The sequence below is a fragment of the Hyperolius riggenbachi genome, chromosome 4, assembly GCF_040937935.1.
Source record: "Hyperolius riggenbachi isolate aHypRig1 chromosome 4, aHypRig1.pri, whole genome shotgun sequence".
In the NCBI taxonomy this organism is placed as follows: domain Eukaryota; kingdom Metazoa; phylum Chordata; class Amphibia; order Anura; family Hyperoliidae; genus Hyperolius; species Hyperolius riggenbachi.
The window spans coordinates 495,519,458-495,534,696 of NC_090649.1; the positions used below are offsets into that span (position 1 = coordinate 495,519,458).

Genomic DNA, 15,239 nt, shown 5'->3' on the forward strand with positions numbered 1-15,239 from the left:
GTATCTTATCCCGCCCTTCAGTATATGCGTACGTTTTGACGCATACGAATGATATGTACGCAATAACTGTCACATTGACGGCTATTGCGTACATATCGTCCGCATGCGTCAAAAAATACGCATTAATGGGTATTACGGCACTACGCGTAACATCGTAGTGTAAGCGCCTTCATTACGGTATCCTTACGCGTAATTGCGTAAGTTTACGCGTAATTACGGTGATGTACCGTAGATAATTTCCTATGCCGTAACCGTAATTGCGTAATGCGTAATAGCGTAAAATTACGCGTAATGATCCGTAAGCGTAGATTTTTCCATTACGAGCAGCACTGGCCTCCTGATTTTGTACCCCGATATATCTGATACCCCGTTGCTGAACCTTGCCTGTACTTTGACTCCGCCTTTGCCTCCTGATCTTGTACTTTATCTGTCCGTGTGTGTACGACCTGGCTTGTCCGACCTCGAGAACCGACCTTACTGTTAGAGGCGGTTCCTCGTTCTGTTAAGTGACCCTTCCGCCAGAGGGTTACTTTCAGTATATCCTTCCCGCTGGCAGCCTGACTCCTCCCGCCTTGGAGAGCTCAGGTTTGCGGAAGGAATCTGTACAGTACGCCTTACTGTACTGAGGCCCTGTCCTCTAAGTGTTACTGTTACACCAAAACACTACACTCTACTCAGGTGAACAGAGGTTAGCTAGTATATCGGATTATCAGTGATACTGCAGATCACGTATAATCTGGTATACATCTGTATTCCCATTGATTCTGCAGATCACTGGTAATCAGATCCTCTCTGTGCTTCACCGATCGTTACAGAACGCCAGACCAAAAATGCAAATGGACTCACACACTGACCGTCTAGGCGCACTTGCCACTTCGGTGGAAAACATCAACCAAGAGCTGGGTAGCCACAAGACTATGATTGATGTCCTATCAGGCTCTGTGCAAACCCTCCAGACGTCAGTTGATTCAGTGCGATCCTCTCCTAGTGCTGACATACGTATGCCAGTACCTGATAAATTTTCCGGCCACAAGTCTGACTTCCGGAATTTTAGGAGTATAGTGTTGTCATACTTCGAGCTGAGACCCCGATCCTCGGGGACTGAGACCCAACGGGTCATATTTATTAAAACTTTGTTAACCGGTGATTCCCAGACCTGGGCATACAATCTGTCTCCCACTGATACTGCTCTAACTCCGGTGGAGGAATTTTTTAAGGCCATGGCCGTAATATACGACGACCCTGACCTTGCGGCTACCTCTGAGCGCAAGCTCAAACTTTTGCGGCAAGGTAGAGGCTCAGTCGAGGATTACGCGGCAGAATTCCGCAGATGGTCGGTCACTGCCAGATTTGATAATTTTGCCCTGATGGATTACTTCTTGTCTGGGTTGTCGAAAGGAGGTCTCCGATTTAATGTTAACTTTGCCCGAACCCAGGACAGTCGATGAGGCCATCACATCGGCCATCCGAGTCGACCGTCGATTACGCCATCAGAGGCAAATTCGAGGCAGTCACCGTGTAAGGGCGACATCCTATGCGGCACCTTCTGCTGCACCCTTAGTAACACCGTCTCCCTCTGTCTCATCCCCTCCGGCCTTGCCTCCACCCGAACCAATGCAGATTGGTCGATCGAAATTGACCTAGGTGGAGCGAAGGCAGAGGATGACGGAACAGCTGTGCCTATATTGTGCAACAGCAGGGCATAGGGTGCGAAACTGCCCTAACAGGTCGGGAAATGAGTTTGCCTAGGAGTAGTGGGGGGTGACACCCTGGGCACACAAATTTCACCCCTTAAAGAGAAAAAATTACTTCTCCCTTGTACAGTTACATGGGAGGATAAATCTGTATCCACTGAAGCTTTTATTGACTCTGGCTCAGCGGCTAATTTTATGAATTTAGAATTTGCTCAGGAGTTGGGTCTTCCGCTCACTCCCGTGAGACCCCCCATTCAGGTCACAGCAGTGGACGATTCCCCTCTGCAACGGAATCGTGCTCTGTCGCAGACTCCGGTGGTGAAGCTCACCATAGGGGTATTGCATGGGGAACAGTTACAATTTTTTGTGTTACACATGTCAACCTCCACTATTATCCTAGGCATGCCGTGGTTGCAGATCCATTCACCACAAATAGACTGGGCCACGGGCCAGTTAACCTCCTGGTCTCCCCATTGTTTTCAGCAGTGTTTGGGGAAGTTAACATTGGGGCAAACCAGAGTTCAGGTGGAAGGTGTACCAGACCAGTATGCTGAATATTCGGATGTATTCTGCCCCAAATCAGTCGATAAATTACCTCCACATCGCCCTTTCGATTGTCCCATTGATCTCCGTTCTGGTTGTGTACCCCCCCCCCCCCCCCCGGGGTCATTTGTACAATTTATCGGGACCCGAAAAAGTGGCTATGCAAGAGTACATCAGGGAGAATCTGGCCAAAGGTTTAATTCGCCCGTCCCGGTCGCCTGCTGGGGCAGGCTTCTTTTTCGTAAAAAAGAAAGACGGAGGCCTGCGGCCTTGCATCGATTACCGCGGTCTCAACAAAATTACAGTAAAGAATCGCTATCCGCTACCCCTGATAGACGATTTATTCACTCAGATCACGGGCGCCCAGATCTTTTCTAAGCTGGATTTACGGGGTGCGTACAACCTGGTACGCATAAGAAAGGGCGATGAGTGGAAAACGGCCTTTAATACACCGGATGGGCATTACGAGTACCTGGTGATGCCCTTCGGGTTATGTAATGCCCCGGCCGTTTTCCAAGAACTCATCAACGAGGTCTTCAGAGAGGTGTTGGGGAGATTTGTTCTAGTCTACCTAGATGATATTCTTATTTTCTCCAACAATCTCTCTGAACATAGGACCCATGTGAGGTTCGTTTTGAACAAGCTAAGGCAGAACCTATTGTACGCAAAAATAGAAAAGTGTATCTTCGAAGTAACATCTGTCGCTTTTCTGGGGTACATAATATCCACCACAGGCCTGTCTATGGATCCTGCCAAGGTCTCCGCTGTTCTGGAATGGCCTCAGCCGGTAGGCTTGAAATCTCTTCAGCGGTTTCTTGGCTTCGCCAACTATTATAGGAGGTTCATAAAGGGCTACTCTACGGTCATTTCGCCACTTACCAGTCTCACCAAAAAAGGGGCAGATACCACTCACTGGTCTCCTGAGGCATTACAGGCTTTTGCCACCCTGAAGGGCCTATTTTGTTCTGCACCCATCCTCAGACATGTAGATACATCTTTTTCATTTATTGTTGAGGTGGATGCCTCGGAGGTCGGGGTGGGGGCTGTGCTGTCTCAGCGATCTGGCTTGCAGGGTAGAATGCACCCCTGTGCTTACTTCTCCCGTAGGTTCTCCCCTGCGGAAAGGAACTACGATATTGGCAACAGAGAGCTTTTAGCCATTAAGTTAGCTTTCGAGGAATGGCGACATTGGTTAGAGGGAGCGGAGCATACGGTCACGGTCTACACTGACCACAAGAACCTAGAGTACATTGAGGGGGCTAAGAGGTTGAGCCCTAGTCAGGCTCGTTGGTCATTATTTTTCTCTAGGTTCTCTTTCATTATTACGTACACCCCAGGTAGCAAAAATGTCAAGGCGGATGCTTTATCCCGGTGCTTCGAGTCAGAGACAGCACAGCCCTCCATTCCAGAGACTATTATTCCCCAGAGGTTGGTACTAGCCGCAACTGAGACTTGGGAGGATTGGAAGGGGACGTTAATTCCCTTTCAACAAGACATCCCGGAAGGGAAGCCCGCAGGGGTGCTGTTCATTCCGCTACCGTTCCGTCTCCAGGTTCTAGAGATGTTCCATGCACATAAAAATGCTGGGCATCCTGGGGCATCTAGAACACAGGATCTGGTAGCCAGATGCGCCTGGTGGCCGTCCTTGGCAGCAGATTGCAAGGAATACGTGAGGGAATGTGCGATTTGTGCCAAGAGTAAACCCTCCCGGCTGGCACCTGTGGGTACCTTGCAGCCTTTACCCACCCCTAGTGAGCCATGGACTCATTTGTCCATGGATTTTGTGGGTGAACTTCCTAAGTCAGAAGGTATGTCGGTCATTTGGGTGGTAGTCGACCGCTTCAGCAAAATGGCCCATTTCGTGCCCTTGAAAGGACTCCCCTCGGCCCAGGAGTTGGCTGACCTGTTTATTACACATGTGTTCCGGCTGCACGGCATTCCGGAAAACATAGTGTCGGATCGGGGAGTCCAGTTCATTTCTAGATTCTGGAGGGCATTCTGCCAACAAATGGGCATGAAGCTGTCATTCTCATCGGGCTACCACCCACAGACCAATGGGCAGACGGAGAGAATCAACCAGTCATTGGAGCAATTTTTGAGGTGCTATGTTGCGGAGACGCAGAGCGACTGGGTCAAGTTTCTGCCCTTCGCGGAGTTCGCACAAAACAATTTGAAAAGCTCCTCCACCGGATTCTCTCCATTCCAGGTTGTGTCTGGTAGATTGCCCAAGTTCTCACCATTGCCAGTGGCCTCCACCCCGTTTCCAGCTCTGGAGGCCTGGCAGAGGTCTTTTAAGGACATTTGGCGTACGGTGAGAAATAGTTTACAAAAGGCGTTTCTTACTCAGAAGGGTCAAGCTGACAAGAAACGTTCAGTAGAGTGGAGCTTCCAGCCAGGAGACTTGGTTTGGGTGTCCACACGTCATTTGGCCCTGAAACAGCCCTCAGATAAATTGGGCCCCAGGTTTGTCGGTCCATTTCCGGTAGTAAAAAAGATTAATAATGTTACGTATACCGTCGATCTTCCCACCAGCATGCGGGGGGTAAGGTCCTTCCATGTGTCCCTTCTTAAACCAGCAGTCCAGGTGGGTCCCACTCCTCCTCCTCCCGTGTTGGTAGATGCCCAACCTAAGTATGAAGTGGAAAAAATATTAGATTCTCGCAAGGTACAAAACTCGGTACAGTACCTCGTACATTGGAAAGGGTATGGCATCGAGGAGAGGCGATGGGTACCTGGGAACCGTATGCATGCGGATGAGTTGGTGAGGGAGTTTCATGCCTTACACCCCGAGAAACCTGGTAGGAGTTGTCCGGAGTCCACTCCTCGGGGGGGGGGGGGGGGGACTGTAAGGAAACGCGGAAAGGCCGCCGTCTCTCGAGGTGAGGCGGCTGTTTCCGCGTCCAGCATGGCGTCACAATGCGGAAAAAACACCGCATGCCGCATAGGCAGTGCGGCGGAATCCGCATTGGTAACGGCGGAATCCGCATCAGAGGCGGCCCCCGCACTAGATACATTGCATGACAGTACTGGTGTGGCTGGGACTGATAGTCCACCAGGATTCAGACTTACACGCGCGCGAGCACAGAGGCAGAGTTTAAATAGCAGTTAGAAGGGTGTCGGCTGACCAGCGGGGTCAGCTGACAAATTCCACTGCTCTCATTGGACCAGCAATTAGGGAGGTCCTGGAAAGGTCCTAGAGTATATATACTGCTGGTTGTTCACTTGCTCTTTGTCTGGCGTGCGATCACATATGTGGGAGCACCCAGATCCGTAGTCAGATCCGCAAGTGTGCCGGGACCAGCTGGAGCTGTAATCCTACACTTAGCTAGATTCTGTTGATAGCTAAAGTACTAGTTTGATTGTGATTATATGTTATGACTTTTGCCTGCTTTGACTATCCTCCTGAACTCTGATCTTGTACCTCGATATTTCTGATACTCTGTTGCCGAACCCCGGCTCGTTCCTTGACTCTGTTTCTGCCTCCTGATTTTGTACCCCGATATATCTGATACCCCATTGCTGAACCTTGCCTGTACTTTGACTCCGCCTTTGCCTCCTGATCTTGTACTTTATCTGTCCGTGTGTGTACGACCGGGCTTGTCCGACCTCGAGAACCGACCTTACTGTTAGAGGCGGTTCCTCGTTCTGTTAAGTGACCCTTCCGCCAGAGGGTTACTTTCAGTATATTCTTCCCGCTGGCAGCCTGACTCCTCCCGCCTTGGAGAGCTCAGGTTTGCGGAAGGAATCTGTACAGTACGCCTTACTGTACTGAGGCCCTGTCCTCTAAGTGTTACTGTTACACCAAAACACTACACTCTACTCAGGTGAACAGAGGTTAGCTAGTATATCGGATTATCAGTGATACTGCAGATCACGTATAATCTGGTATACATCTGTATTCCCATTGATTCTGCAGATCACTGGTAATCAGATCCTCTCTGTGCTTCACCGATCGTTACATGGCTATAGCGTGTTAGGTGTTACTAGGGCAAGGACATTAAATTGTCATGAGCTGACATGAGTGTGTCTATGTAAAACCCTGTATAATGTGATAGCACCCCAGGGATACCCTAAATAAGTAAGCTGCGGATGTCTTGAATATTATTCATAGTGCCGTACACCTGACATACTACATCAGGGATCAGGAACCTTTTTGGCTGACAGAGCCATAAACACAGGGATGGATCTAGGGGGGGGGGGCAAGCGGGTCTCTTGCCCCAGGCGCAGTTTGTTGAATTCTTAAAAAGGCGGGAAAATTTGGATGGGGAATGGCAGTTTAGGCGCCAAAACCTGACCTTGCCCCAGGCGCAACTTGGGGCAACTTGGTCTAGATCCGTCCCTGCACCACATATTTTTAAATGTAATTCTGTGATAGCCATACAATAAGATTGAAACTGGGACATTGTGCATGCGCAGCAGAAGGCTCACGTCTCTGTTGCCATGGTGATGTGTATACAGTTGATCCTCCGGGAAGCAGAAATGTCAGACATGTCTTCAGCTTCCCTTGTAAGGCCACTGACAGCATAGAACGCAGGCCACTTGGTAATTTGGTGGGGGACGGTTGCGAGGATCAACTATACATGGGTTTATATACATGTGAGGTAATGGATTTCGGTAAATATCTATATTTAAAGTTACAGTATATACATAGGGTTTACTGGTAAATGTATTAATAGGGTAAGACAAGTTTTTTCTATTTGATGCTGCTGTTTTTTCCTCTCTTGCAGATTCTGAGCTGTCCCTTCTCACGTGGAGAAGCAGTTGCTGTGCAGATGTGATGAGGAGCCTGCTGTTGATTGGCAGCTGTCAGTTGGAGCCAAATTTCCTTCGGCCAATCACTGATCGGGTCCTCTCAAAACCTCTCATTCTCTCCTTGTCTCCTCAGTCTTCAGTCAGCCGAGCTAGGAGCAACCCCCCCCCCCCTTTTTTCTGTCAGCAATTGTAGGAGGATTGCCTTTATTGGTGGTTAAAGTCGCCCACTGTGGGTTGACTAGTTTTGTATGGACGTTTAACCTCCTGGGCGATAATCCCGAGCTGAGCGCGGGGTATATCGCGCAGGAGGATTTCTCAGGCCCTGGTGGGCCGATTTGCATAATGTTTTTTTGTTACACACAGCTAGCACTTTGCTAGCTGCGTGTAACTTCCGATCACCGCCAATCCGCCGCTACCCGCCGTGCCGCGCAGCCCCCCCGACCCCTTGCGCAGCCTGGCCAATCAGTGCCAGGCAGCGCTGAGGGGTGGATCGGAACTCCCTCTGACCTCACAACATCCATGACGTCGGTGACGTCATCCCGCCCCGTCGCCATGGCGACCGGGGAAGCCCAGCAGGAAATCCCGTTCTGAACGGGATTTCCTGCTTACTCTGATCGCCGAAGGCGATCGGAGTGGGTGGGGGGATGCCGCTGCGCAGCAGCTATCATGTAGCGAGTCCAGGGCTCGCTACATGATTTAAAAAATAAAAAAATTAAAAAAAAGTGCTGCGCCCCCTCTGGGCGATGCAATTGTATCGCCCAGAGAGTTAAGAAGTAATAATACTAGTCTACAGACTGTATTCTTGGAATGTATATAGTTATACAATTTGATTTTGGTTTATTGGTTGTGTTATCATTTCGAGTTTTAATAATTTATGAGGTAATAAAGATAAAAGGAGAAAACAACTTTTATGAAACCGCAATAAACAGTGCCTACTATGGCCTATTTTCTTCCACCTTGTTTGTTTGTGTCTGATTATTAGCATAAGATATATTAAGTACGTACCACTTAAATTACCATGGGTTTCAGCAACATCAGCAATTCTCAGACAGGAGAAATACCAACTAACTGCTTGTACAAATAGCTGACAGGCAGCCTATTGGGCCAATCAAAGTGCGGGGATCTTGTTGTCCTACAAAGTCACGCGACCTGACAGGGTCCAGAGTGAAACAACTGGAGCGGCCGTTAGTTTTGGGGTGTCGCGAGTAAGTTAGTAGTACATGCTACAGCAGTAGCGTGCCTACATTGAAAATGTTACTTGCACTGCCGCACTAAGCTGCGCTGCTTGAGCAGTGTAGATTAGTGTATCAACCCCTACTGATTTGTCTGTGAGCCAGATGCAGCCATCAAAAGACCCACATCTGGCTCCCGAGCCAAAGCTTCTCTACCCCTGGGCTACATGATATAGTGTGTTACATTTAACTTCTCCTAAGCTTATTTCAGGTCTTTGCAGGTTTAATTACATTTTTTTTGCAGCATTTCATCTACTTGTCTTTATAAGTACGTGTAGTGTCCCAAAGGCAGTGTTGGGAGTAATCACTCCTAATTTAAGAGTAGTCATAATTACACACTACAAAATCTTGTCATAGTTCGTAATTGGGCCCCTAGGCCAAGTATGTTGTTGCTTCCCTTTCTTATGCAGTAGCGCCCCTCCCATGCCAAGTGTGTCGTTAATGTACTGTAGCCCCTTTCTTTCATAAAGATTTCCCTTGAGCATCTGTTTCCCTTTATCATGTGTTAATCCCCATTTTCAGCCTCTTTCATATGTAGTAGCCCCTCCGTTATGTCCAGTTGCACCCTTGGGCTACCACCGCCCAAGGCCCGGGCCTTGTGGCCTGTCCAGTAATCCGGCCCTGAGCTTTCTGGCCTATCTGTCATTATGGTAGGCTGTGCTGTCCTATTCCTGTTATTGCGATTACACTCTGATGCACCGGCTGTGGTCTCAGGGGGTACAGATGCAAATATGGGGCTCAAAGTTGTTTCCCTTCATCTAAACTTGGCTGTTTGCCGTCTTCTTTCACAGCTCTCGGGGTTGTTCTTTATACATCCGGTAAGGTTAACAAAAGAAATCATAAACTTTTTGTTTTCCATAAACAACGTAATAAGCCTTGTTTTTTGATGAACAAATATAATAAAGTCACACAGAAGGCCAATAAAAGAGAAGAAATCCGCAATTTGTGTTTCCGCTCGGCTGGCTTTAAAATGTAGTCTGCCTCCATAGCTCTCAATCCCTCGAACACTAACAAGCATTGCCATAGTAACACACTCTGCAATTAGTTTCCAACTGATGCCAGTCCATAAGGTCAGCATTCAAACACAAGAGGAAAATAGTTTGGAATCAGTTCTTTTTTGTTCTAATAGGAAGAGTAGCAGGTGGGCCGGGAATGAATGTTTCCTGATAGCTTGTAGCTCTCTGAACGCTCATTACTTGACATACATAATGAGTGGGGTGAGTTATTGGAGGCCAAACAAGTAATATACCAACAGCTCTGTATTGGGCCAATGAGAAGGGCAAACGTCTGCTGTTCAAGGATATTCTAATAAATCTAATTCTGATTGGATTATCACGAGGCATCCTGACCTATCACTATCTGTGTACATCCTACATCCTGACACATCATCATTGCATTCCAGCGGATCTGGAGGTGTGGCTAGCTTAACTATTATACGACCGCCTCCACGCCAACTGGTGTGGTCACGGCAGCAGCCCCAGGACCGCCTAACGCCAATTGGCATCAAGTCCTGGGGCTGCATTTTGCAGGAAATTGCGTGCAGGCTGCGCGGGCATCTCCTGCTCGGGGGGCTGAGCTCCACCCCCTCTTCAGTCTCCGAGCGGCTCTTGCCGCTTGGGAGACTGTTAGACGGCGTGATCGCCGTCTATTTACATGTACAGCGCTGCAATCGGCAGCAGCGCTGTACTGGGCAGCCATGTGACATGGCTGTCCCCCTGGGGGACAAGAGAGCGATCGGCTCTCATAGGGTGAAGCCTATGAAAGCTGATCGCTATGATTGGCTGGCTGGGGGGAGGGAGGGTTTTTAATAAATAAATATATAAAAAATAGTACAAAATAATAATAAAAAAATATATAAATATTTATAAAAAACAAAACAAAACACTGGGGGGGGGGGGGCATCAGACCCCACCAACAGAGAGCTCTGTTGGTGGGGAGAAAAGGGGGGGGGGGTGAATCACTCGTGTGCTGTGTTGTGCGGTCCTGCAGCTTGGCCTTAAAGCTGCAGTGGCCAATTATGCAAAACACAGCCTAGTCTTTAGGGGGGTTTACCACTGTGGTCCTCAAGTTGTTAAAGGGACATCAAAGGAATGGTCACAAATAACTTCTGTTTTAAAAAGGCAAAGTGTTGTTTTGCATAGCATTTTAGTAAAGAGACTTTTTGGTCTTTTGTAGCGGCCCTTACACACTCTTAGGAGTTTTGGTTCCTCATGAGCTTGCTGGGAAGTCTGTAACTCTGTGTACATCCTAGATATTAAATAAAGATCATCATACCAAGGATGCAGACAGGGCCCCCAGAACTTATTCTACTCGTAGTCCTGGATCCCGACTTTAGAACATTTAGGATGATTGTTGCAGCATTGATTGGCTGGGACCGGGGTGGTATCAGCAGATGCATAAAAAGGGGAAGATCTATACTAACCTGCAGCCCGTGTAGCCCCCATTACCCTACAACACCGTGCATTCAAAACATTTCTGTTAGAACCCACCCACTGGTCTCAAATTTGACTTTTTTTCTTATTTATTTTTTCTAAAAAGCAACATTTGTTGAAAGATTGGGGATAGAAACTGAAACTAAGATCTCTACCTTCTAGACAGGATAAGGGTCTACATTGTGGGCCTCTGTAGAGGTCAAACAGGCCTCTGATGAGAATTATTACTTCACAAAGGTATTCATGATTGAGAGAAACCCCCAATTCTAAAAATAATTGGGTGCCCAAAGTGCACGCCACAACTGTTGCACTAAGACGCTACCCACACTAAGCCCAAACTTCAACGCCTACACTGTATGCATGTTGGATTATTATGGCTCTGTACAAATTAACAAGCTGACACATCATTGCATTCCAGCGGTTCTGGAGGTGTGTTTAGCTTCTAAGTGCAACAATGATTAATTTGCATATATTCAGCAGTGATGCTCTGGGAGACATCTCAAGCTCACTCCAACCTGAATTATCGCAAATTCTTTCTGTTTTAGGAAAGCAAACTTTTGTTTTTCTACACTAAGCCACTGCCCCAAACTGCAACGCCCACACTAAGCCACTGCCCCAAACTGCAACGCCTACACTAAGCCACTGCCCCAAACTGCAACGCCCACACTAAGCCACTGCCCCAAACTGCAACGCCTACACTAAGCTACTGCCCCAAACTGCAACGCCCACACTAAGCCACTGCCCCAAACTGCAACGCCCACAATAAGCCACTGCCCCAAACTGCAACGCCCACACTAAGCTACTGCCCCAAACTGCAACGCCCACACTAAGCTACTGCCCCAAACTGCAACGCCCACACTAAGCCACTGCCCCAAACTGCAACGCCCACAATAAGCCACTGCCCCAAACTGCAACGCCCACACTAAGCTACTGCCCCAAACTGCAACGCCCACACTAAGCCACTGCCCCAAACTGCAACGCCTACACTAAGCTACTGCCCCAAACTTCAACGCCTACACTGTATGCATGTTGGATTATTATGGCTCTGTACAAATTAACAAGCTGACACATCATTGCATTCCAGCGGTTCTGGAGGTGTGTTTAGCTTCTAAGTGCAACAATGATTAATTTGCATATATTCAGCAGTGATGCTCTGGGAGACATCTCAAGCTCACTCCAACCTGAATTATCGCAAATTCTTTCTGTTTTAGGAAAGCAAACTTTTGTTTTTCTACACTAAGCCACTGCCCCAAACTGCAACGCCCACACTAAGCCACTGCCCCAAACTGCAACGCCTACACTAAGCCACTGCCCCAAACTGCAACGCCCACACTAAGCCACTGCCCCAAACTGCAACGCCTACACTAAGCTAGTGCCCCAAACTGCAACGCCCACACTAAGCCACTGCCCCAAACTGCAACGCCCACAATAAGCCACTGCCCCAAACTGCAACGCCCACACTAAGCTACTGCCCCAAACTGCAACGCCCACACTAAGCTACTGCCCCAAACTGCAACGCCCACACTAAGCCACTGCCCCAAACTGCAACGCCCACAATAAGCCACTGCCCCAAACTGCAACGCCCACACTAAGCTACTGCCCCAAACTGCAACACCCACACTAAGCCACTGCCCCAAACTGCAACGCCTACACTAAGCTACTGCCCCAAACTGCAACGCCTACACTAAGCCACTGCCCCAAACTGCAACGCCCACACTAAGCTACTGCCCCAAACTGCAACGCCCACACTAAGCTACTGCCCCAAACTGCAACGCTCACACTAAGCTACTGCCCCAAACTGCAACGCCTACACTAAGCCACTGCCCCAAACTGCAACGCCCACACTAAGCTACTGCCCCAAACTGCAACGCCCACACTAAGCCACTGCCCCAAACTGCAACGCCCACACTAAGCCACTGCCCCAAACTGCAACGCCCACACTAAGCCACTGCCCCAAACTGCAACGCCCACACTAAGCCACTGCCCCAAACTGCAATGCCCACACTAAGCCACTGCCCCAAACTGCAACGCTTATACTAAGCCACTGCCCCAAACTGCAACGCCCACACTAAGCCACTGCCCCAAACTGCAACGCCCACACTAAGCTACTGCCCCAAACTGCAACGCCCACACTAAGCCACTGCCCCAAACTGCAACGCCCACACTAAGCCACTGCCCCAAACTGCAACGCCCACACTAAGCCACTGCCCCAAACTGCAACGCCCACACTAAGCCACTGCCCCAAACTGCAATGCCCACACTAAGCCACTGCCCCAAACTGCAACGCCCACACTAAGCCACTTCCCCAAACTGCAACGCCCACAATAAGCCACTGCCCCAAACTGCAACGCCCACACTAAACCACTGCCCCAAACTGCAACACCCACACTAAGCCACTGCCCCAAACTGCAACACCCACACTAAGCCACTGCCCCAAACTGCAACGCCCACACTAAGCCACTGCCCCAAACTGCAACGCCCACACTAAACCACTGCCCCAAACTGCAACGCCCACACTAAGCCACTTCCCCAAACTTCAACGCCCACACTAAGCTACTGCCCCAAACTGCAACGCCCACAATAAGCCACTGCCCCAAACTGCAACGCCCACACTAAGCTACTGCCCCAAACTGCAACGCCTACACTAAGCCACTGCCCCAAACTGCAACACCCACACTAAGCCACTGCCCCAAACTGCAACGCCCACACTAAGCCACTGCCCCAAACTGCAACACCCACACTAAGCCACTGCCCCAAACTGCAACGCCCACACTAAGCCACTGCCCCAAACTGCAACGCCCACACTAAGCCACTGCCCCAAACTGCAACGCCCACACTAAGCCACTGCCCCAAACTGCAACGCCCACACTAAGCTGCCACCCACAGTTGCATCCATTCATACCTCAAGCAAACCTGAATTGAGAATTAAAAGTCAAAATAAACATATGCACGTCATACTTACCTCCCATGTGGTCTGCTCATCAATCTCCTTCTCCTCTCCTGCGTCCTCCATATTGAAAATGGCCATTACCCCATAACAGCTTCTGGTTCTAGAACAGCACACTGTTAAACTGTAGTATCACCCACTCGAGCCATAGGGAAACATGGACATGACTTTGCTCATCCATTGTCCTTTCAGATATAACTGACAGCAACTGATAGATAACTGACAGCAACTGATGTATTTCAGTTCTGACAAAATCTTGTCAAAACTGGAAGGAATCACTGTAAGAAGAAAATGGTGAACTTCTGAGAGGAACTGACAGTGAGGTAAGTATGTAATATTCATTTGCAGCTATGTCATGTGTTTATTTTAAATACTTTTATTCGGTTCAGGTTCACTTTAATTATGCGTGGATGCACCTGCAATTTTGTGAACATACCACAATTGCAGCGCTAAGCCACCACCCACTCTAAGCCTCCACCCACAACTGCACCGCCCACACTAAGCTGCCTCCCACAGCTGTGCTGCCCACACTAAGCTGCCGCCCACACGTGCTTCTGGCTCTGTGCATATTTACAACCTTTGGTTAGTATATAAGATTCCTGGCAGATCGGCTGTTGAATGACAGTTGCTGTTTGCCAACTGTGCTATTTAACAGTAAACTGGCCGCAGTGTGTCCATGGATAATTACACCCTTCGTTTAGAAGACAATACTCATTAGCACTGTGGGTTCCTTTGTGTATGATGCAAGATTGCGAAACTTGTCGGGAAGGACACAGGCAACACCTTATATTCTTTTAAGCCACTGCTGGCCAGCACACAGGCACTTGTTTATCTTGGGGGACCCAGGATCTGAGCCCCGTATGTAAGTGATTTAATGGCTTTATATGTTTTTTATTGCGGAAATAAAGCAGTCTTCACTTAGTTTGCTCCGGTTTTTATTTTTATGATACATCTGTATGCTGCCAGTGATAACGTCTTGAGGAGTGCTACCTACACTTAAAGAGAACCTGTACTGAGTAAAATTATTTAAAATAAACACATGAGGTAACTTCAAATGAACATTACATAGTTACCTTGCCATCAGTTCCTCTCAGAAGCTCACCATTTTCTTCTGACAATTATCCCTTCGGCAGGGGTCACACTTGTTGGCTCTCGTGCGCGTTTTCTGCACAGAAAAACTGTTTTCAACTGAGAACTCATGTTAATCAATGAGCTAGGTCACACTTGAATGTAGATTTCGCGCGCAGAAAAAAAACTGACATCTTGCGCAATTTGTCAGTTTTCTCTATAAATTACATTAGCTGTTGTAAGGTAGAGGTCACATTTGTCTTTCAGTTTTCTGAAAAGTGTAGAAACTGAAAGACAAGTGTGACCCCTGCCTTCCAGTTCTGACAATATTTTGTCAGAACTGAAATATATCAGTTGCTGTCAGTTATAGCTGAGAGGAGAACTGATGTGTCCATGTTTCTCTATGGCTCAAGTTGCGATGTTACAGGTTAACTGTGTGCTGACCAGGAAGCTGTTATGGGGTAATGGCCATTTTCAAAATGGAGGACAGAGAATTTGATTGATCACAGAGGACAAATGGGACGCAGGAGAGGAGGAAGAGATTGAGGAGTAGACTACACGGGAGGTAAGT

At 48.4% G+C, this 15,239-nt stretch overlaps 1 protein-coding gene and 1 long non-coding RNA gene across 8 annotated transcripts in view; one reads left to right on the top strand and one right to left on the bottom strand.

Annotated features, from left to right (window-relative positions):
* The window catches only part of FSHR (follicle stimulating hormone receptor), a 294,915-nt gene that overhangs the window by 154,169 nt on the left and 125,507 nt on the right, over positions 1–15,239 (bottom strand). Inside the window, exon 1 of one of the 7 annotated variants that reach the window (XM_068233076.1) lies at positions 13,616–13,660. The exons of 5 other annotated variants lie outside the window; for them this stretch is intronic. In XM_068233076.1, coding sequence (XP_068089177.1) covers positions 13,616–13,635 — 20 coding nt within the window. In that variant the 5' untranslated portion in view covers positions 13,636–13,660. Of the gene's footprint in view, positions 1–4,751; positions 4,771–13,615; positions 13,661–15,239 lie in introns of those variants that run through there. One more of the 7 variants, XM_068233079.1, reaches the window with a different exon arrangement.
* LOC137504536 (uncharacterized) overlaps positions 14,311–15,239 on the top strand; it is a 63,127-nt gene continuing 62,198 nt past the window's right edge. The window contains exon 1 of the long non-coding RNA XR_011019500.1: positions 14,311–14,462. This is a non-coding gene — a long non-coding RNA (uncharacterized lncRNA). The remainder of the gene's footprint in view (positions 14,463–15,239) is intronic.